General features: G+C 39.8%; 1 protein-coding gene across 3 annotated transcripts in view; it reads left to right on the top strand.

The window, feature by feature from the left end:
• The window catches only part of Ac3 (Adenylate cyclase 3), a 146562-nt gene that overhangs the window by 102464 nt on the left and 19285 nt on the right, over positions 1-24813 (top strand). For 2 of the 3 annotated variants that reach the window (XM_043432098.1, XM_043432097.1), the window contains exons 6-7: positions 1004-1339; positions 1672-1977. In XM_043432098.1, the coding sequence (XP_043288033.1) occupies positions 1004-1339; positions 1672-1977 (642 nt within the window). Of the gene's footprint in view, positions 1-1003; positions 1340-1671; positions 1978-2249; positions 2390-24813 lie in introns of those variants that run through there. The other variant, XM_043432100.1, reaches the window with a different exon arrangement.

Here is a 24813-nt window from a genome sequence, read left to right as displayed (position 1 = left end):
CCGTATCCTACCCAGACGGTCCTACCTTTTTCTTCTTCCTCCCTCGCTATCCTTCTTAGATTACATTGCATCTTTCTTTTTGCCCATGTTAGATCTTCCTCTATCCAAATTTTTTTCTGACCCCTTTCCGCCCTCTTCCTCCAACCCCTTTATCCTGTCTTCCAGTTCTTCAATTTTCCTCCTGAATCCCTCATTTTCTTCTTTCCGTATTGCCCCTCTTTCCCTCATCTCTTCTTTCATTTTCATTATTTCTTCCTTCATCTCTCTTGCGTCCCTCCTCGCTTCCTTCCTCATTTCCCTTCGTAATCTCTCTATTCCTTCCCCTTTTCTACTCTCTGGTAACCTTCCAATTGTTCTGCTCTTTTGTGATCCCGCTTCACTTCCCTCCTCTTCACCTCTCTCTCCTCCCTGTTCCATTAATTCTCTCCCTCTTTTCATTTTCTCTATCCTGTCACCTGCCTATCCTCCGTATGTGCTTTTCCCCTGTAACCAACTCTCTATTCCCTGCTTCACTCTGCTTTCCTCCTCTCCCTTGTCATTACTCATTCTTCCACCCCACCCACTCCCTTTTCTCAGTTTCTACCACCTTCCTTACCTGCTCAGGTATCTCTCTTCTTTACCGAACTCTCCGCCCACCGTTTTCCGCTTTTCTTCATTGCGCCCTCCCGTCATTCTGTTGACTGCACTCTCCTTATCTCGGTTTTTTTCTTTACCCGTGCTTGATCTGTCCCGCTAACTCTGTTACTAACCTCTTACTTTCCTCTTTTGCACTCTTTTCCTTCAACTTCTCACCTCCATTTCCTTCCATTTTCTAATCCAGATGCTTGCATCTCTTCCCCCGTTTAATTTCACTAGTCTCTCTTCGCTTTTATCACCTTAACATTTTTATTTCCTTTCCCCGGCCCTCCCTGCTAGCACACGCACTTACCACATACGCACCGGAAACGGAAGTCCTCATTTCCTCGATTTTGTTCTTAGTATCAAAAGTGGAATTTTTTTTCAGGCAAATTGCGCAATTATCGAAGAAGCCAAAGCGCCAACAAATGCCTCGTTGACCTGGTCACTTCGTTGTCCGTATCCATCGTATTACTCCTACGTCGGTGTTTTGGCCTTAATCGTGATATCGATGCCGGCGTACATCAATTATCTTGGAAAATCGGTGTTGATGTTCGTCCTCGCAGGTGCACAATGCGCTGTTAATATCATGATACTAGGACCAAGTCTTGATCGCGAAGATGTTGCCTCATATCCACCAGGACCCGTGCCATTTCCACTCAAATACTCACTATCCGCAATTTTATTGACCGTTGCTGCAACTCTCGTTGTTGTTGCCAGATATGTGAGTTATCTTCCGTTATTTATTAAATTTTCTATTTATCACAAACTTTTCATTATTACATGGCTTGGTGAGAAAATTTGACCGAGTGAGTCCAAAAATCTGGGACTTATTCATAGAACGCCATGGAAGTGCCAGTCAGCCACGATACACCTTGATATTTCGAATTTTCTGGAAGCATTTTTTACTATTTCTCTTAATTCATAGACTAAATTTAAATTTATCTATATTTTGATTATCTATATTTTGAAACGTAGCGGAATCACAGTATTTAATCAAAAAACATAGGAAATTAATTTGCAAAAACTGCATATGTTTTTCGGGTTTTTTTTCAGGCAGAAAAAGCGAGAAGAATACTTTATCTCCGTGGCAGAGAAGTTATCGAGCAAAGAGAACGAGCTTGTGACATGAAACGACGAAACGGTGTTCTGATTTATAACATTTTGCCGCCACACGTTGCTGCATATTTTCTTTCAACAGCGAGACATCACGACGATCTTTATAGCCAAAGTTACGCCGAGGTCGGAGTACTTTTTGCGAGTATGCCGAATTTCGCTGATTTCTACAGTGAGGACAGTATAAACAATCAGGGTCTTGAGTGTCTTAGGTTTCTCAATGAGGTCATATCCGACTTCGACGCGGTAAGACAAGCTACGTTTATATTAAAAAACAACATGTACAAATTCAGATTTTTTTACATGATGACTCGAATTATCAATATCTTTGAAATCACTGAATTTATATAGTCTTGTCTCTATGGACTTTTTTGAAAAGCATCGAATTTGCTATGAGCAGTCGATGCTTGAAAAGTAGCACGGGAAATCATAAACGAGTCATGAAAATATCGTAAAAAATATTTTTTCTGTGTTATTTTAATGGGAATTTTTGATATTTTTGAGCAACCTCTGTATAGTTTTTCAGAGCTCTCCGATTACGTATCAAGAGACTCGGTAGAGTCTCGAGACAAGTACATTGATAGCCCTGTCGTCTGCTGGCCTGAGGCTCTCGCCGAGACTATACTTTCTCTGAATAAAACGATTCGCAGTGGTGGGGGTAAAATTTGCTTGTGATTTTCTTAAATTACGAAACTCATGAGTTATATACGGCTTTGAAAATTGAACTTTTAGCTAATCAAGAAGTTCTCTGTCGAATGAGCCCAAAATCAGCATGATCACTGTCGTAATTTCTGAGAAAAAACTTTGCATGGGCTTAAGATTAAGCAAAAGTTACTAACACATTCAGGATTTGACGCATCTGTATACGCGTACTCCAACCGCTACAAACATAGGCCCCCTGGCCCCCATGATCACCAATCCCTGGTGAGAGAAATTTTGCTGCAACCAATTAAGGGTGAGAGAATTTTTGGGCCAATGACATTCAATAAAAAAAGCAAGGAAGTTTGGCGGAAAGCTGAGGAGCTTGAGAGCTCGAAATCACTCGAAAGTCACCAGCCGAAGTTTCACGTCGAGTTGACGTTTGGGGTTATTATGTTAGGAAGTGCGTGCGGGAAAATAAAAATAATTTTCGCGTCATCTAACAAAGTGTATACTAATATTTATTTTGTTAAAACTTGTGGAATACTAAACCGGTATAAAAGCGGCCGCGTAAATGTAGACTGTGAGCTGTGTGTGAAAATGAAAAATATGAAAAAATGCCCGATGCTTATGTCAACGAAACTTTTCAATATTTTCATTATTTCGTTCGATTGGAAATAAGTGTCAACTGAGATAATCTTTCAATTAAACCAGAGTGCACGGAATATTGTCAAGTGTAAATATATCGTTGGTTGCGTGATTATATATCATGTGTAATAATGTAGGTTTATATGCGAGTTCCCTTTGATAGCTGTGTCGTAATGAACCGGCCGGGGTTTGACGTTACGAAGTGCGGGACAAATGTAACAAACGTTCGCACAGTTAGTGAATAATAGTATAAATAAGGCAAATCAGTTCATCAAAAATAGATCTGGAAGTTGTAAGGACAAATGTTCATCAATCTATAATGTGTCAAAATTTCTTTTTGCGATCTGAAATATTATGGTCGATAATTAATAAAACAAGAACACACGGAACTGTTAGTATATATAATGTGAGAAACTCCAATCGAATAAATGTTTTGTAATTTATTTCTTGTGTCATCATTATTTTTGAATATTCCCATATCATGCTTCCTATTGAGTTTGGCCCTGCTCTTTCCGATCCTTGTTTTGACTCCATTGGTTTGCAGCGGATCGATACATATTATTAATTCGTTGCCTGAGATGTGTCCTCTGATTTTCTACTACTTCTTCATGCTGATTGTGGTAACATGATTCAAGAGGTTTCCAACTATGATCATCAATGGCACATTTTGTACATCAGATTCTCAAAACAGTTTCTGGTCTTGATATAAGTGTAGTTATTCTTTTTCCACCTGGTCTGTCGAGTAATAAATTTTGAAACTCGTTCCAAAAAGTCTTGGGATGTTTTTTTTGCTGATAATATGAAAAGTTGAATCTTCGGAATGCGGTAGACAAACACAAACATCATGGGAACCTACAGAATTTCTGAATGTTATGTACGCTATGTCATTTTAATGTAACATCATGACTTCTAACAACTTTTCACTATAATACTATAAATTTGGATCATTGAAATACATCAAAAATCTGCAAACTATAAAATTTATATACTGCGCCATTCATGTTACTTTTTGACTCTCACTATAACATAAACATAAAGTGAAAAATTCATTAGAAAAATCTTCAGTTGCTCATTTATGAATGGATTTGAAATCGCTGTGCTCCAAGCTCATTGCGCAGATACATTGAATCGCAGCAGATACCTGCGAACTTTGGAATTTCTGTGGATAAATATGTGCTAAGTATCACACCCTATCTTTGATCATGGTAATATGTAATGAAACTTGATTCAGCAAGTTTTAAAGTGTTTTTTTTTCAAATAGTATTGAAGTTTGTATTACTCCGGTATGGAGCGAATACCTTCAAATTTTCATATTTTTATGTCGCAGCATGTGTGCCAATCATTTCAATTTTTTACTCCAACCGTAACATGTAATCTCAAAAATTCATCACAAACGTCTTCAGCTTTTCTAAATTCCTAAATTTTCCTTTTTCTATTCTATTCTAAGTTTTTAAATTTCTAAATTCATGTCTAAATTCTCCTGAAATTGTATTTTTCCAAAACCAATGCAGGTACCTTAAACGTCTATGAATTCCGTTGCTCTGTTGAATTAAGTACGCTCAGTTTTTTTTTGTTTCTTTGAGTTCTGACATAATAAATGTTTCTAGGTGTCTTTTTTCTGCAACTATCAAACTGTAGATAATTGAATCTCAGCGGCCACTTGCAAACTTTGGAAATATATTTCATCGGGGGCACGTTTCGGATGACACGAAAATCTCTAGATTCAGAATGCTAAAACGACACTTAAAAATGGCTAATTCTGTTGGATTTATCGTATCTTGAATTTGTTCTATCTTTCCTCTTTTCCTTTCTTTTTTCTAAAGTTATAAGCCGAAAATCATATCTCGGCCTCCAACCCGATTTCCACCGTGCTCTTTGGTTCCTAATTCACAAAGCATATTAGAGTACAAGGAAAAAAATCGCCAAAGTCCAAGAACAGACCTGTGATGAAATATTTCTAGTACAATTTTGACGAAAAATAGATCTTTTTTCGTGGAAACCAACGTTATAAGCCGAAAAAGATATCTCGGCCTCCAACCCGCTTGCGACCCTGCTCTTGGGTTTCTAATTGACAAAACATCATATTACAGTACGAAGAAAAAAATTTCCAAAGTTCAAGGACAGACCTGTGACGAAATATTTTCAGTACTGTTTTGACAAAAAGGTCTTTTTTCGTGAAAACCAACGTTATAAGCCGAAATTCATCAATAATTCATAGAAATTTAAACTAAAATCCTATAGTCAACTGAACATAAATAAGGAACTTTTGAGATAAAAGACGTGATATCAAACCATAAACTTCCTCTAGGAAAAAAAAGGTTGAGACGAGTACATTTATGGTCCCCGTTTGCTGATAATTCCATCCATAAAAAAAACTTAAAAACAAAGTTTTTTTTAGTTTGTCAAAACAATTATTTTATAAAAAAAAATACAGAACAATTTGAAAAAAATTTCACAAATCTTGAAAAAACATTATCTTTAAAAAAAAATTGATCTATATCTATTTTTTAAAGTGTCAAAAGAATCAAATAACAAGTAAAAAATAAATACCGAAAAATCGCGCTTGAAATCATTTTGGAAACAGACGCCTCATTATTCTTATTTGATTCGAACAGCTCAATCAATTGAAAAAAATTCCATTTAATTTACGTGCAGCGATAAAATTTATTATACCAATTCGAGGCCAAGTCTTTTCTAATGAATTGAAAAAAGTTACCACTTGACTTACATGCAGCACTAAAATTTATGATATCAATCGGTGGACAAGTATTCTATCAGTAACTCCAAATTTTTACATCATTAAATTGTTCTACGAAGCTTTTAAATCCAAAAAAATCACATGAAAGCTAGTCATTTGTTACTATATGGTGGCAGAGACTTATAAGAAAATCGATTCTTCTCAGACTTTCAGGATCCTCTGGTATTATTCACAAAATCGACATCGATTGGATCGAGACAAATAATGTTTTAATATGTGTTAAAAGTACTCTTCCGGCCCATCACTTTCCGTTTAAATTGTTTATCCAAATAAAAATCAGGGTTTGTCTAGAACTGATGGAACAAGTATTCATGCAGAGGGAATTGAGAGAATTATCTTCAAGTGATTTCTATTTAATTGCACTAATTTAATAAAAAACGGAAACAAATTGATCCGCAATATACATGGGATATTATTGTGCATCGATAAATGGAAAAAAATTGTACATTATATAGATTTTCTAGCTTCCAAAATAACTCTTCAGTTTATATTCAATGACGGCAATTTTTACTTCTCACTTAATCTTCCAGCGAACGAATTTCATTCAAAATAAGAACTAACCTATACCATTATTAAAAACATTAAATTAATAATGAATCGTATTTGAACAAATTTTTATCCAGATTCTGCCGTAAAATTTCGTTTTTTTACGATGATTTCACCGGCACACAAAAAAAAAGTGGTAAGTGCCTAGAACCGGACCCATCAATCTCTACGTATTTTGGCCCGCTGAATCCGAATCCGGTGTCAGATTGGCCAATATACCTCCAAAATTTTGAGTAAATTCCAAAAAACCGCAAAAATTGCAGAAAATCGCTGTTAAGAGCAGAATAAAAGTTCTCTTCGCCTTACGCGGGGCTGTTTTTCATGTAATTTGATACGCTGAATCTGAATCGAAGGTTAGATTGACTGATACATCTCCAAAATTTTTAGTAATTTTCAAAAAACCGCAAAAATGACGGAAAATTGCCGTTTAAAACATGATAAAAGTTGTGTTCGACCTTAATCGGGGTTTTTTTTTATGTAATTTGATGCGCTGAATCTGAATCTGGAGTCAGATCGGCTGATATACCCGCAAAATTTTGAGTAACTGCAAAAATCTCTAAAAATGGGTCAAAATCGCTAGCATGGGTAGAAGAAGAGTTTTATTGATCTAAATCGAGTACGCTCTTTTTGTATTTTGATGCGCTGAAACCGAAACCGGGCGTCTATTTAACTCGTACGTCTCCAAAATTTTGCTTCCATGAAAAAAACCGGCTAAAATTGTTCTTTATGAATTTCGAGCAGCTCAATCCGAATCCAGTAACTAGTAGTCGCGATCATACATACTTCGGTCGAAGATCGTTAAAAATAACAAAAAATAGCTATAAAAACGTAAAAAAATAGTTTTTTGAATGTTTTACACATGCATGATTCATCTTAAACTGTACATAAAAAAAAGATCTGTATATTCTGTATACAATAAACTAGAAACTGGGGATGGCATGATTAAAATTCCTTTATGAGGTTTGCTTCGGTATTAAAATAGTAGACTGGAGTGCGAATTGGATACCACATACAGTTTGTGGTCGGTATAAGATAATGTTGATACGATGGAATAAGTCCAGAAAGCAAGAGTCCTTGCAATTCACAAAACCTATGATACTATCTGCACTGATAGGTCAAGGGAATTGCTATGTTTGTATGACCGACATCACTGGTTTCACGAAAAATTCCAGAAGTAAAATAGTGTATGCCAATGTTTCATCAGTGCAGAAACCAGCAAAAATAGTGGGCGTGGATGAAATCAAAACTACCGAACCGATGGATGTGGAGCTTTCTGATGAAGAGTTAGTCATGGATGTTGCCGAGATCTATCAAGCAGAAAGTTCCGAAGATGACGATTACCTCCCAGATGATGAAAGAAAAGCTCCCCAAACCTTCAACCAAGAAGAATTGAATGATCTCATACGAGATTTAGGACTGCCGAAGGACGGAGCTGAATACTTGGCGGCAGCATTGAAAAAGGATAACTTGCTATCGAAAGGAACATCGGCTTATTTTTATCGTGACAGGGAGAAAGAGTTTCGGCAATTCTTCACAAACGACGAAGAGAATTCATTGGTGTTCTGTGTTCTGTTCAGATGTGAAAGGCTTAATGGATAAATTCAAACCTAACATATACAAAAACGTCGAGTGGAGACTCTTCATTGATTCGTCAAAAAGAAGTCTCAAAGCCGCTCTACTCCACAACGGAAACACATATGCTCCTATTCCAATAGCTCACTCGACCAAGCTAAAAGAAAATTACGAAAATTTACAATTGATATTGGAGAAAATAAAGTATTCGGAACATCAATTGCAAATTTGTGGTGATCTCAAAATTGCAACACTGCTTTTAGGTCAACAATCGGGGTTCACAAAAAATCCCTGCTTTTTATGTTTATGGGACAGTAGAGACAGAAAAAAACACTATGTTCAAAAAGGGTGGTCAACAAGAACAAATTTCGATCTAGTCCGTAACACCATCATACGAACATCATTGATCGATCCTTCGAAATATCTGCTACCACCACTCCACATTAAGCTTGGTTTTATAAAGCAGTATGTCAAAGCTCTGGATAATGATGGCGATTGTTTCCAGTATTTGGGAGAAAAGCTTCCCGCGATGAGTGATGCGAGATTAAAGGAGGGTATATTTGATGGACCACAAATTCGTAGTTTATTTGGCGACGAAAATTTCATTAAAAAAATGAACGATACTGAAACGGCAGTATGGCAAAGTTTCAAAAACGTTTCTCAGAACTTTTTGGGAAATGAGAAAATTGACAATTACCAGGATTTAGTTGAAGAGTTGTTGGAAAATTTTAGAAACTTGGGTTGCTTGATAAATCTCAAACTGCACTTTCTACACTCCCACCTCGACGACTTGCCTGAAAACCTTGGAGATCTAAGTGAAGAACAAGGAGAAAGATTTCATCAAGATATCAGCGATATGGAAAATCGGTATCAGGGAAGGTGGAATATCAATATGATGGCAGATTTTTGCTGGACGCTAAAGAGAGAAAGAGGAAGAGAAACCCACTGCATAGGTCGTTCGAAGAGAAAAGAATCCGTTACAAGAGAAGGACGGTTTAAGATAGATGAAGATTTTTTTCATCTCATATTATTGTGGAAAGTGAAAAAAAAATCAATTAAGCAGAATTGAAAGAACAATCATGCCTGTGATAGTTTTATATTCTAGTTTTTTATACAATTTTCCCCAGTTTCTAGTTTATTGCATACAGAATATACAGATCTTTTTTTTATGTAGAGTTTAAGATGAATCATGCATGTGTAAAACATTCAAAAACTATTTTTTTACGTTTTTATAGCTATTTTTTGTTATTTTTAACGATCTTCGATCGAAGTATGTATGATCACGACTACTAGCTACTGGATTCGGATTGAGCTGCTCGAAATTCATAAAGAACAATTTTAGCCGGTTTTTTTCATGGAAGCAAAATTTTGGAGACGTACGAGTTGAATAGACGCCCGGTTTCGGTTTCAGCGCATCAAAATACAAAAAGAGCGTACTCGATTTAGATCAATAAAATTCTTCTTTTACCCATGCTAGCGATTTTGACCCATTTTTAGAGATTTTTGCAGTTACTCAAAATTTTGCGGGTATATCAGCCGATCTGACTCCAGATTCAGATTCAGCGCATCAAATTACATGAAAAACACCTCCGCCTAAGGCGAAGAGAACTTTTATTATACTCTTAACAGCGATTTTCCGCAATTTGTGAGGTTTTTTGGAATTTACTCTAAATTTTGAAGGTATATTGGCCAATCTGACCCCGGCGTCGGATTCAGCGGGCCAAAATACGTAGATATTGATGGGTCCGGTTCTAGGTACTTACCACTTTTTTTTGTGTGCCGGTGTTTTTTATTAAATGAATAGTGGTGGGCCGGACAAGTACTTTTAATACATTCAAACATAATTTGTATCGTTCCAATCGACGTCGAATTTTGTGAATAATACCAGAGGATCCTGAAAGTCTAAGAAAAATCGGTTTTCTTATAACTCTCTGCCACCATAGTGTAACAAATGACTTGCTTTCATATGATTTTTTTGGATTTAAAAGCTTCTTAGAACAATTTAATAATGTCAAAATTTGGAGTTATTAATAAAATACTTGTCCACCGAGTGATATCATAAATTTTAGTGCTGCACGTAATTCAAGTGGTAACCTTTTCATTTCATTAGAAAATACTTTGCCTCGAATTGGTATAATAAACTTTATCGCTGCACGTAAATTACACTACTGGAAACAATTAAAGGAACAAGATATTTCCGTCAATTTTTTCCCAATATTTGAAAGGCTGTATCTCAGTCAAAAATAGTCATATCACGATAAATAAAGAAGCATTTTTAAGCTTTGTTCTTCGACTTTGAAAATATCTGGCCCTTTTTTACTCAGAAATTGCGGATACCGAGGAATTTTATGAAATATCTCGAGCGGAAAAATTTGCAAGTTTTTTATATTTTTCCCCAGTGTGCACAGTCTTGAAAAAATTTTTGCAACCCAAATCAATATAAGCATCGGGTAGCTTGTTCATTGTCCTTCAATTTCATATTTTAGAAGTCTCCGTACGATTTTTTATTCCGGAGATATTGATGGTTGAATAAAAAAATATATTTTCGTATTGAATCATTGATATCTCAGCGAAAAATCATCGCACAGTTATTCCAAGGACGGTTTTGGAAACTTAAATGAAGGCACTATAAAATGCTCACCCCATTCACGAAGAAATTTGTATTGATCTATTCTCAATATTCATTTGAAAAAAAAGTTTAAAAAATGGCTTTTTACAGCTGTTCAGAAAATCGACTGCAAATTTACGAATATCAATGAAATCACTCATGTGAAGCATCATTTTTACAGCTCGATGTATCCACAATAACTCTACCAATTTGGAAGATGATTGGGTTAATTGTTTTTCTGCCCCGAGAGATCAACGTTTTGCAAAAAATTAAAGGAACATGATTACTGGGCCTCAAATGACACAAGCATGATTAAAATGAAAAAGACGACTTTTCGTTAACTTTTCCTACAACTTCACATCACGTATACGAAACGTGATGTACTGGTGATCGCTGGCTGTATAGTCACCCTTCAGTCCTCGACTCGCGATGTCAAGTTTTCCGTCGCTAAGGAGACGTCAGGGATCGTCTCCCTGAACCCTGGCCTTTGGAAGGTGGACGTCGAGCCGGTGTTAAGGACCACCAGCCTGAGCCTGGACGCTATGTCCAGGATTCGTCCACCCCGAGCCAAAGAGTCTTGCTAGGGTTCCCCCCACTCCAACGCCTTGGAGTTAAAGTCTCCGGCCACTACCAGCTCACCCCTTATGGTCCGGGCTGCGTCTTCCAGGCCGTCGAGTTTGGCTTGGAAATTTGCGATTGGCTCATTCGGGGCGAAGTAGCAGCTGACGTAGGTTACATCGCCGCTCCTCACCCAACGAAGTCGGAACCCGAACCATGGTCGACGACTTGGAAACGTCGCCGTTCCGAGACCCATATAGCCGCCGTGCTGAGGGTGTCCGAGTACCATCCTGGGCCTTCCCTGTTCCGATACTGCACGCTGATGAGTATAATGAACTTTGTCGAAACAAATCTGGGCTAGACGGTCATCGGCCACCCTGTTCCGGTGGACGTACCCCTGGAGGGCTACCGCCATCATTGCTTGGCCTTTACGAGGGCCTTACGGAATACTCCGCATCGGCCCGATCCCGCAATGTGACGGCAGACCTCAGGGTCTTCCTCAACCTCAGCGCAGAAGAAACACTTCGGGCTTCCCTTATAGCCCGATGCTGCGCCGTACCGGTAGCAACCTTGCTGTGATCCGGGCCGGAACACCGACGGTCGTGGTGGCCGTAGCCAAGACACTTGAAACATCTCGACACGTCCACCCGCTGTTGAATCCTGCATCTAACCCACTCGATCCTAACGCGAACGTACCGCAACAGTACCTTGGCGTTTTCTTCGTTCACGGTTACTATTGCGGTCACTTGCTCGCGCGTGTTGGGCCGGGTGAGATTGATTTGCAGGACTCCATTGTGTTCCGGCACGATCTTTCGAACCGCTGCCTCCACTTCTTCCTTCGTGGTGCAGCAGTCCGGGTCACCAATCTCCAGTCTCGCTCTGGGGACTAGCTCCCTGGCGCTGCTTGCACCGAAGGTCCTGGCTTCCGCCGTCGTTTTCTGCAGCTCAACCAGGACGTCACCTGCATCCGTACGCCGGATCTCTCTTACACCGACCCACATGTCCCGGGCTCAATCGATTTACGAATTGATCCCAGGACGTCCTTATATGAGGGAATAATAATAACAACATTTTTTTTTTTTTTTTTTTTTTTAATTTGTATACCGGGGTTGGGGAAAATGCATTTACGCACTGGGGGGGGGGAGGGGGGGGGGGCTTCTAAGGTCCCCTGTGTGTCGGACTCTCCATTACGGAACTACCGGCTAAAAACCCCACCCCCGGTCTCCTAGCAGCCACCCCGGAACTGCTTTTGCATTACTTCGGGGTGGCGCTCTATCTCTCTGGACGCCCCTCAGGGCGTCCCATCCTCCACGAAGGCCCGCTTGCGGCAGAGGACAACCTCGACAAAAAGGTCGACCTCCGCCCAAGGCTCTTCGCCCAGGAGCATAATCCGGACGATGTTATCCGGAGTTATGCTCCCGTACTTCTCCAATGGGGCCCTCCACACTCTCCATTCCTCGCATTCGAAGAACGTGTAGAGAGCATCGTCCCGCGGGGACCCGCAGTATCGACAGGATGGATCCGGAACCTTCCCCATTTTGTGGAGATAGGCCCGAAACCATCCGTGCCCCGTCAGCATCTGAGTGAGGTAATAATTTACCTCCTCGTGCCGACGGTTGACCCAGGCGTCCAGCTGAGGTATGAGCCTCGCTGTCCACCTGGCTCGCGGATCCCCCTCCCATCTTTCTTGCCAGGTCCGCATAGTCACGGCCCTGGCAAGCTCTCTCCCCCGAGCCCGGTCCTCCGGGTTGCCCTGGTGGACGGACTTCCGCTCTTGGGCTAGGAGGTCAATTGGGATGACCCCGGCTACGACGAGCTCGGCTGGCTCCGAGACCGTACGGTAGGAGCACGCGATGTGGAGGGCCCCTCTCCGCTGTACTCCGGCCATGCGCTTGCGGTATATGTCATACCGAAGCGCATCGGCCCAGACTTCGGCGCCGTAGAGCATTATTGACTCGGCGGTGCGTAAGAGGAGACGCCTCTTACAAGGTCGGGGACCGCCAATATTGGCCATGACCCTGCTAAGAGACGTCGTTATCGCAGCTGCCTTGTCTGCTCTCCTCCTTATTTCTTCCCCGAAGGTGAGGATTTAACCGACGCCGTCGTCTGTACCGTCGCCTCTCCCACCTGCATATCCCGCTGTAGCGGAATATGCTTCTTGGTGAGGAGGACGATCTCGGTTTTAGCCAGCGCTAGCTCCAAGCCACTAACAACAATAATAATAATAGCAATAATAACAATAATAATATTTAATGAATAATAATAATTATTATTATTGAATATAATGAATAAAAAATATCATTATAGTATGTATTATTATTATTATATAAAATTTCTGATGTATGTACGATTTTTAAGAAAACGTTGAGAAGAACTGACAAAATCGAGATAGAGAGAGAGCGAGGCACCAGGCGTGCTAAAGAGAGAGAGCACCGCCCCTTGCGTTCGAGCCCATGAGCCACCATCGAAGCACGCAGCTCGGCAGCACCTCCCAAGCCTGCCTTCGATCTACCGCGCTCGCGCACACCCCTGACTCTCTCAATCACCGCTACGCGGCTACTCAGCGGAGACACTCCCGTTTAGGTCACAACACCACCGCGAGGTGGCGCAAGGACGATCAGATTCGCGTCAGCCGTGCGTTCCCCGGAAGAGAATATAAACGGCAAAGATCGAAGCCGAAATCGGATCAAATTCGAACCCTCTCTGGGCTGAGCTATACCTACTAGCACTCCCACAGATTATACCCTTCTCGTTACACGAGACCCAGCAGCACAACGTCTCATCCAGAGATTGCAGCGACGCCGCCACCGTGGAAGCTCATCCCGATCTCGGGGCTGAAATTCCGTCTCACTCGTCCGCCCAGGGCTACGCTTCACCCGTACGACGACCGGCTCAAGCGCTGGACTTCTCCATCTTTCGGCGGAGCTCTCCCCTTGCTGTCGCCACTGCCGGATTCTCCACCAGCTTCTACCTCCACTGGCACTCAAACTCGGCCAGCTTGCCGAGTTCACCGAGGCATCCAGGTTGAAGTCAGCTCAGACAGCGAGTGGGAAGCAGCGACCACTCCGAGCCGAGCGCCAGCAACGGCACCCCATCTGCCGGGTCCTGAGCCGGTCTCACAAGCCACCGAGATCAGCACCAACAGGGAAGGCTCTCCTCACATACCACCGTGCCCGGTTCCACCGATCAGCTTCAAAGGCTCACGGTGGCGGGTTACAACTACTTACCCTCCATTAATTTGGCGAGAACGCCTATATGTACCCGATCTAAAGGATCAGAACAATAACCTTTTGTTGAATAAATGAGGTGTTTCACCTCCTTGAAAGTGAAGTCAAACAAAAATCTCTACTACTTCATTCCACGAGCGCTAGGGCTCGCCGTCATCATTCAGCACTCTTTCACTTTTTAATTTTTAATATCAATAGTAATTTAGTTGTTGCCTTATCCACGCTAAGGCTACGGTACTACTCGGCCTTTATCACGAGCAGATATGATACTTTAATTATTTTAAGGCCACTCGATCATCACGGCAACCCTAACGAAGTCCAACTAGGTCCTTGAAGGGTTGCCTCTAAAGCATCATTTTTTTATAATCTAGGGCTTCGTTACTTTCGCTCGACATGGTTCAGGCTTGATTACGGTGTCATTACCTCTTGCCAAAGCAAGCATTTCTTGATTGAAATCCGACTAGGTCCTTAACGGATAGCCATTAGTCAGCCATATTTTAATAAGCATAGCGGCCTTGACATTACCCGTTTGGGTCCTAACTTGGCGGTGCTATGGTCACTCCTGATAGGGCGTCAACGTCTAAGCCCTGCAGGGCCCTGATTGGGAATGGGGCTTACCCTAGCACGAGTAACGGTAATTTGTACATAATACAGATCAAAAACAGTTTGTTTTTCGAAGTGTCACCGGATACGAAAAGAAAAAATTTAAATGGAAAAAGTGAACCCTTCTTTTATCGATTCGATAAACTGTCGTTTTCGTACTCATGAACTACTTTTTTCGGTTAATAATAGATACTGTAACGACTTTTCCCACGAATCGCACAAATGCCTCAATCTCGAGAATCTTTGGGCGTCAGTTCGAGAATTTCTCGAACAAATTTTTATCTGAAATTTCTTGAGAACGAAATCTTACGGTTTTTCCGGTCGTGGCTGTAGAAATTATGACGTGGCAAAGAGGCGAGGTCAAGACAGAGACAAAAGCAATTCACATACAACATCCAATATTCCGGAATTACAAGAGTTACTTTATTCAAATGAAGAAAACAACTAATAGACTATTTTTATTTGGTTTACAATTATTTCCCGAAAGTTTTGTTTATAATATTTTCAATCTTTTGAATTTGTATAAAGTCGATACTTGGTGATAGAATATTTATTATTAATATGGAGTTTTACCTATCAGATTTCCTATTCTATGGACTTCGCGGAACAAGAAAGATAAAAACCGGCATATTCGCGTATATAAGAGTAGCGGCAGGGCTCGCGCTGGCTTTTCTTTTGCGCTGCAGTTTTTCCTTTTAATACTTGGCGTCGAGCCGCTACCGCGTCTCTTGATTCCTTTCGGCAATTCTCAAATTAACAACGCGAAAAGCGGTGGATCGTTTACCCCGCGAAACGAAATAAAACAATCTCTCAAACGCGAACGTTACCCCGAAATAATATCGCTCTTTAAATCGATAATTCAATAATTCATCAACACAATATTAGAGCTTTTTTCGATACGAAAAATACGTAATAAAACGCAAAAAGAAAGCAAAACGACAACTCACCGCTACGGTTTTAGACAAGGAATACTCCGGAAAAGACCACGGAGTTTTCCCCGGTAATTCCGATGATGTCGAATTCTTGACGGGTTGGCGACGCTCGAGAGAAGACGTCAAGTCACGCTGTCCTCTAAAACGAAAAGTCTTCGAACAATTACAGGATCGCGTTTTTATAGTTTTCGAGTCCTAGCTTCCCACCCTTCACCTACTCACGGAAATCTCGAAGCTTTTGATTTCGATTTTCGCTTAATTTTCAATTTCGCTTGAACGATCGACGACGGACGATGACCCTTGACAGCCTAGATATTCCGAAGATTCCCGATGCTTGTTGAAGCATCTCGAGGGGAAACAGCTCCGGGTGAGGGCTTCGAGCTAGCGACCCTTGCTCGAAAGTTCGATATATGATGATCACAATATTGACGACCGGACTATGCCTTCCCTTTTAACGGATTCTGATATTTTCCACGGCGTTTCGCCTCATCTCCATTTTTCCGTCTCATTCGCTGTAGCTCGCTCATACAAAATAAAATATTCGAAATAAAATTAAATAAATAAAATACTCGAAAACATTCTTCTCGAGAGGAATCGTTCGTCATGTCCCGACGTTTTCTCTCTCACGGTGCCAAAACGTGTGTTGTGCAATTTTACCTCATTACAGTACGAATGATAAATATTCAAGAATTGGTATATAAAAATATTTTTATATCAATTTGACAATTGCATCCCGCGATTGTATAATTTCTAATTAATCGAGCGTCTTCAATATTTATACACATTATTTTTTGCATATATCTATTATCAAACGATAGTTCAAGACCGAAATTTTAGACTTATGGCATACGGCCAGAACCACATCTAGTAGATTTAATTATCCTGAACCCGAAAATGCCAATATCAGAAATTTCCCACGTAGCGTCTGCGTTGACCGAATTTCCAAAAACATCGAAGAAACCAACCGATTATATTATAGCAATACACCTATAATTCAAAACGTAGTTGAACTATATCTCTATAATAAAAGATACGGAATATTTGTTTTCAGACGCTAGTAGCGTAACATCTACCCGGCAGTCTTATAAAAAAAAATTGAAAATGGGACAAAGAATGCCTCACTGCAGTAGCAACATTTGAGTTAGTTAATCCAAAAAAATCAACATACAATAATAAGTTGTCCTAGTGTTGAAAAAATCCAAATTAAACAAATGGGTCAGTCCACCAAATACGTGGAGTATTTAATTGTGCCGGCGGGGGGCGGGGATTATGAATAATGGTTAATCCTTTTCGAAGGTATAAGTAACCATAAGCTGTGATGATTTTTTTCAAATTTTTTTATCGAGCCATTCTGACTTTATAATGGTTTGAAAACTTGCAATTGTAGACTTTTTGTTGGAAATATTGAACCTTTGAATTATTTTTCGAAAAATTAAAACATAGTGATTTTCATGTAAAAACATTTCAGCTTTTTGATAAAAATATTTTCCGCATTTGCCGATATCTCAAAGATGCCAAAAAAAGAGATTGAAATGTTAAAATCTCTTTTTCTACGAATGAATCATTTTTGGTAATTATTTAGTAATTACCATAAATAATTATATGAAATAATAATATTACTAATGAATTGGTAAATATTTACTAATTTTTTTTCAGAAAATTCAGACTGTTTTTTGCAAAAGACAATAAAATGAAAAAATTATTAAGTTGACAATTATGTTATAAATTATCACGCGTGCCGTATTACTGCTATAGTCGTCACATAAACAATAGACCATTGAATAATCAATATCTTGAAAATGCCTGTGATTTCGTATTGCATTACTCTGGATACACAGTGTTTATAGTCAAGGGATGTGGAACACGATAGTGGCTCGAGGCCAAGTATTAAGGTGATGGATCACAGGATAATACGTTGTCGCACCCTCCTCTCCCCTGTCGGTACTGCAGAACTCGAAACGAGCTACTGCGCAGACTACCGACAGGTGTCGCGGCGCGATGCTTCCATCAGGTTTCAACGAAGAACCCGATGGATCAACAGTAAAAAGTGCTGCTCGCTTAAAAAAGCGGTAAAATAGAATAAACAATTTGTATTGTTTATAAGAAGAAACGATATTCGTTCCGTAAATCTTCAACAATTTTCATCGTTGGTTAGTTCAATGAGAATTGAACTCTCCAGCAGTGAAGACTGCCGGGTTCTCGCTCGAAAAAGCAGTAGAATTTATTAAACAATTTATATTGTTTATCCGGGAGAACGTTAGTTCTTTCCGAATATCTCAAACGATTTTCATCGATGGGTTGTTCAATGAGAATCGAACTCTCCAGCAGTGAAGACCGCTGGGTTCTCGCTTGAAAAAGCAGTAGACATAGATAAACAGTTAAATTGAAAAAAAAAGAAAATTTACCACAATTATTGAAAATTTCGCATCTTCGATCGCTGTTTTCTGTTTTTTTCTCCAGTTATTTTTGCTCCCTTTCGTTCTATCTTCTCCAAAATTTCAATATCCTCGCAGCGAGTCCAGGGCTTCGACGTATCCACCGATATACCTTTCGTTCCGCTGTATATTTTGTCCTTTATTCTTATCAGCACAACACTTTCACCACAGCACTACACTGTACAAGAAGACTTTCTGTCAAATCCATGACGTATACTAAACGTCACTTTCTCTTATGCTTCTTCGTTTGTCTTTTCAGAAACTGATGGTCGCGCACATTTCGATAAACCAATGTCGACAATTTTTTTCAATAAATTTTTAAAAGCTTCTTTCTCCATCATTTCATGACCAATTTTCATGCAACAAAGCTGAAAATGTGTGTTTTTTTATTGCCGATACGCTGACATTCGCCAAATTGCGATTTAATGGATATTTACTGAGTTATTGTACGATTACACAGATGGTAATACAAACTTGAAAAAAAAAATCAAAATTTCAAAAAACCCTCATGTCAGCGGAATTGTAACACAATACTGTATTCACAGTTCAAATTTCAACACAATTGGTTGAACGGTGCGGCAGAAATAAACTGTCAAAAATTCGATCTACAATTACCGTTCCTTCATCACCTTAAAATCCTTCACCTTAAAAGCCAGCGTAGCGCGAGCCCGCCGCAGTCTACTATACGCGAATATGCTGGTTTTCTGACGTCACAACGATTTCTAACTGTGGAGTCACCAAGATAACAGACGAGGATTTTTATCTTTTAAAAAAAAGTAAACATAGAAATTGGTCAATAAAAAACTCAAATATAATAATGAAACTTTTTCACTCTAGATATCCCAACATGACTCCCCACTTCTCAAAAATCCCGGATTAATTTTCAACGTCCCGAATAAAAATTTTTGGACAAAAAGAATTTGCAAAAAAATCTGAAAAATTTTCAATAAGCTGAAAAAGAAACACTGAAACATTTTTCTCTCTTGGAGTTTTATGAAAAACCCCATCGGTATCAAGTTATGACAATCAATGTACTTGCGAAGTTCCACGGCAAAATGGATAAAAAAAAAATTGTGGAAAAAAATCCAAAAAAATTCCACCGACTGGAACAATCGCAGACGAAACTTTTTTGACTTTAGAAACATCCTGTGAAATCTAATAATTGTCGCGGTACACGGCTATTTCCAAAATTTGTCTTTTTTTGTTAAAAACGAGATAATTCTCCTAAAAAAATCGTATTGAACTTCTTCAAAAATAAAATTAAAGCTGAGGCATGTACCTTTAAAAACTTGTTAAAGGGTTTTAGGACAAAAAATTTCGTCGCAAATCGCAGTCTAGTTGAAAAACTCGTAGAGCCTTTTCGAAAAACCAAAATGAAGCTGAATGTCTTTGCTTCACAATGCACCTTATTGCATCCAAATATTGTAACGGTACGCTTTTTAGCCATCACCCGCTACGCGAAAATTCGAGCAACTAAAAATTTATGAGCAGACATAAAAAGAAACGAGAGTACGAATAATAATGTAAAAAAATAAGTAATTGTTTTTATTCACAGTGTTTTGAGTTAAAGAAAATACAAAGCAAGTCGTTGGTGTTTTTGTGGTAATTTTAAGATTCGCTCAATTTTTTCAATAAACTTGTCCAATTTTATGGTTTCTTTCTCTTTTGTTAAGAAACTTGTCCAGTTTCATAGTGCTTTTTATTGTTCCAATAACTTGTCCAAATTATGGCTTCCCTACTGCCTTATTTCTGAAATTAATCAGTCTGATCGATTTTGTGACTCTATACAACTTAAAATTTTTTTTTGTTTGGCTTAATATAATACAACTAAGACTGATTTATTTATTAACGAAGCAGTTCTCGCATCAAAAAAGATAAAAGAAAAAATGTTTATTCTAAATTAAATGAAATGAATTATTTTACTTCAATACAATGCAAAATGGGTGAAAGATAAGGGTCCTTTGCCAAGAATCTGCAAATCGTACGGAATCACACGATCCCCTCTCTCTTTAGCATAGGAATGAAAGGATCAATGAAATGAAAAGGTTATCACGCTAGAAATCTTTGACCTGAACGGAATCGCCCAGGTCCCTCCCTTCTTGGCGTGATCGGAAAAGAGTTTCACCCTCGAATCTTTGGATTGGATAAAGCAGCACAATCTCCTCCTTCTTGAGGTGAAACTTGGATAATCATGGGTTATTTTAGGTTGAAGCGTACATTTCAAGAGTTACTACCTTTTTACTTGAAGCGAGAACTGATTCAGGAATGAGCTGCCGTTGCTGCTCCGCACGGCCTTTTATACTGGTTTAGACAAAGGAATAATAATAATAATTAATTCTAATAATAACTCGAATTTACATTGGCTCAAAGATTAATCTCGAAGCAGTTTTCGGTCTCTAAATTCTTTCATTAGCCAGCCGATTTCCATCCGCGCTGTGGTTGGATGGCTTAAGGCTGTTTTCACTCGTTTTTATGAGACATCATATTTTAATAACAAAGATCAATGTTTTTATTACCAAAGGTTTACTTTTATTCTTTTTTTACTTAAATGAGTCAAATTCTCTTTTCAAACGTGATAGATCAACAATTTGTAAGTAATTTAGAGCATGTTTTCCGTTGGACCCAAACTCTGTATCGAGATTAGCTATTTCCGTTGGATCCAACGCGTAATTGTAATTGGACTTTTATATGTAATTACCACCTGACTCTTGTGAATTTTGTTTTATTGTTTAATATTGACTTGATTTATTAAATGTGTTGTTTCTGGTTCAAAAATGAGTCTAAATGAAGTGTTGAAACACAAAATGTGTTATTATATTACGAGTCTCGTTCTCGAGATTACAGATGTTGTAACGTCGACTTTCACATGATAGAGCCACATATTTAGAGTTTACAAACAAAAAACAGGCGAGGCCCCTCAACCTTGCGCTCTGACCGTTCCCCAGCTAACGTCATAATGTTTTTTGTGCGCGGTGGTTGCACACGTATTTAGAGCTTCGTGGTTATTCAAAAAGTTTGGTGTTATTTTTTGAAGGAATATTTCCTGGTTTGTGAGGATGGGAATGTGGAGAATTGTGTTGCCGGAATGAAATAAATGAAACCGAAGGCGATGTGTTCCATGTAAAAATAATGTCAAAAATATCACAGATTCATTACTTGAAGAGTTCACAATGTGCCAATATGGCGTCGAAAAAAGCAAATGATTGAATGTTCTCGAATAGAAAAAAAGGTCGAAGACGAAGCGAAATAATACCGTTGAATGTTTCCCGAATATCGTAGCCCCAATGAACGAGAGTATCGCGGGCGTAAATCGCGGCACTCACGGACACTTTTCTCACGATATCGACCGAATAGAAGAGACTGAATAATTCCGAAAAGACCGTTAGATCAATCCACAAAAATCGTGACGAAGGTATCGATCCGTTGCGTGTCACGATCCCAGAGGAAGAGCCTGAGAAAACGCCGGTTAGCTACCGGCATGCGTAGCACGAGGGAGGGAAGCGCGCGCAGAGGTGCACGGCTCCGCCGAGCTCAAGCGAGAGACCAATCGTCGACTGAGGGCCCCACGCGAGAGAACGGCGAACTATGCCCTTTTCTAAACATTTGGAAAAGATGAATAAGCACAAGAAAAAAAAGAGTAAAAGTAAGAAGAACAATGGAAAAATTCTGAAAAAGTTGAAAAAATTAATCGAATCTATAGACTCTGCGACGGAATCAGATCGCTCGGAGAGAGACGAAAACGTTGCACAGAACATGGCCAGTCTCGATCGCGATCATTCCAAAGTGAATGATCAGTGTTACGTCCCCGGGAGCTTATCGAAATTGGAGAGGACGCAACACGGGTATGACTTCTCTTTCGGGTCAAGACAATTAAGTCCTTTACCCAGGGACGGAAGTCTCGTCTCTTGGTATGGAGAGAATGTCGGGGCCGATGGTCCGAGAAGCCGCGGGTGGTGGGATATAATGAGGGGTTTTATGAAAAAGAGGATTTGTTACTCACGTCGGTTATTTGTCCTTGTGGTTATTTATTGTCCACTGGTCACACAAGCTGATTACAAATTTACACAGACACGTATTATCTTTAATATAAGTTAAGTACGGCGATATTATTCTGACGGATGAGGTACAATCGTAGTTCAGGTACAAATCGTAGGTTATCGTTGAACAAATGAGTTAGAAAATATATATATATTCGCGGGGTTTAGTATCGGGTTGTGGTGACTGGCGAAGTCTACCAGGAATGGTTACAAACGACAAAGTTCAAGATTCGATGGATTGCCCGAGAATGACAGAGTCCAAACTGGGACGTTGCGTGAAAATGACAAAGTCCGAACTGGGGTGGTTCGCGAAAATGACAAAGTCCGAACTGGGGTGGTTCGCGAAAATGACAAAGTCCGAACTGGGGTGTTTCGCGAAAATGACAAAGTCCCAACTGGGATTTTGAAGTATGGTGAACCGGGTGTCGGTGGAGCAGAGCCTCCGGCAGCTACGCTGACTTGAAGTAGAAGACGCTCCGGTGGTCCAGGGTGGTCAGTTTTATACTTGAAATCCCTTCCAAGGGTGCCTCTGAAGATTCCTACTCCTTTTTTTGTTCTTCGGTGGTGGGAAAAGATTCCTAAACGTAGATTTGCTGATTGAGTTGCGTGATATGACTAATTTTTGGTACAGCCCATTTTTCCTTTGGTGGAGGAGAAGGCTCCTGTCCGCGGATGCGCGGATCAAGCCCTGTTGTGACTAGTTTTGTTTCCATCCCTTTCTCTCTGGTGTAAGGAGGGGTTTTTTGATTCTTGGTTTGCTGATAAGTCGTTAAATCGAGTCGCGATCTGGCTCATTTCTGACGTTTGGTCCTTCGTCTTCGGAGTGGGAGATGGCTTTGTCCACTGATTTGTGAATTAGTTATAAAGCTGCGTTCTCAGCGGTGCGCATCGTCCAGCGTTCTCATCCCCCAACAAGGAATTTGTTCACTTGTAGTTATTGGAGTGGAAAAGTTAATGGGGTGTTAAGGAAAATAGTTTGTTAAGGAAAATGTTTAAGGGAAATAGCAGATCACGTCATCTCTTTGCTCTAGTCCTGTCACGCCTGTGTGTCGCCTGCCTTTTAATGACCGTGTTGCGTTGGAGTGATGACTGAGTCGCAGTAGCCCGATTCTTCTGATATATGGGGTAGTAGAAAATCATCTATTGTCCCCCTTGGTTACAGATTTTGGGCTAATTTTCATGGCAGTTCGCATAGCTGGTTTGAGTTTTATGGCCCCCGGAATCCCTTCGAGAGGTTCCGATCAATACTCTGATTCTTCTTGTTATTATGATTATTATTTGTGATTGGACTAAGTAGTTATTATTAATTAGTTGAATCTAATAGGAGTTGGATGTAACACCTCCCCCCTTAAGATAGGGCATCGTCGGAATAATGGAGATGCCCTTCACATGGCCTCATGTGACGTTCAGCTTGATTAAATGTTGTTGATTATTATGTTTCAAGTGTCCGAATCGTCGCTAGCTGGATTATGATTAGTTTTGATTGGGGGAATCCGGTCCTGGTGGGTTGTCTTCATCCTCTTCTGCATAAAAAGGCCTTGGGTTTCCGGTCACTTTAATCCAGTAATATTGCTCCAAAGTTCTCCATGTATATTGAGTTAATTATATATGTAAATATATATATATATATATATATGTGCGTGGATATATGCCAATGATACTCAGCTCCTGGCATATAATTCTCTTATTATATTTGCATTATGTTGTCTAGTAGGAACCTTCCATTAGTTTATTTTATTCTTCTTGAGGGAACGGGTTGATGAGACCCCTAACTTAATGATCCTCCTTAATGATATCTAAAAGCTCCTCCACTAGCCCAGCCCATACATCCAGATCGTCGGTGAGGTTCAAAGTGTGGACCAACGGTTTTGTGGAAACATGCCTATGGTTTCCGCTTTCGGGAATTGTATCCTTTCCTAATCTTTTCTGATAGCACTTCCACCATGTTTCGTTTAATAGTTGTAACTTCCCCTTCAGAAGTGAGTTTAGAAAAGCTGTAACCGTTGTGATGTGGGCATAGACCCACTTCGTTGTATATGGTTGTTTCTTCGTTCGAGTTTTTATGAATCTTTCTTCGATAATTTTATCCACCTCTCGTATGACCTTGCGGTGTAGTCGCCTGAGGTTATTTTTCCTTTTCCTATTCCTTTTGCTCCTTTTTGATTTACTTTTTCGTTTAGGAGGGCTTTTGGTCGTGGCCTCTTGGAGAGTTGACTCTGGGCGGTTGATCCAGACACGGTTTTGGATGTCGGACCGACACTGGGTGTCGAATGCTGGCTCCTGGTTTGTGTGGGGTAGAGTGAAATTCGACATTGAGATTCCTACAACAGCCGTAATATCAAGTTGAGGTTAATTTATCTCTATGATGCATACATGCAGGTATATAGATTTTCTTCCTTCCTAATCTAACGATTCTTGGGCTCCCGTCTCATTTGGGGTGTCCTCGATTCTAACTGCGAGCATTTCTTCGGGTTCTATCCATGAGTCAGATAGTTGAATAAGGGGGGCAGAGATGTCTG

The sequence above is a fragment of the Venturia canescens genome, chromosome 11 (genome assembly GCF_019457755.1).
Source record: "Venturia canescens isolate UGA chromosome 11, ASM1945775v1, whole genome shotgun sequence".
In the NCBI taxonomy this organism is placed as follows: domain Eukaryota; kingdom Metazoa; phylum Arthropoda; class Insecta; order Hymenoptera; family Ichneumonidae; genus Venturia; species Venturia canescens.
The sequence above is the reverse complement of the archived record's forward strand: the minus strand, read 5'-3'. Positions and strand labels throughout refer to the sequence as shown.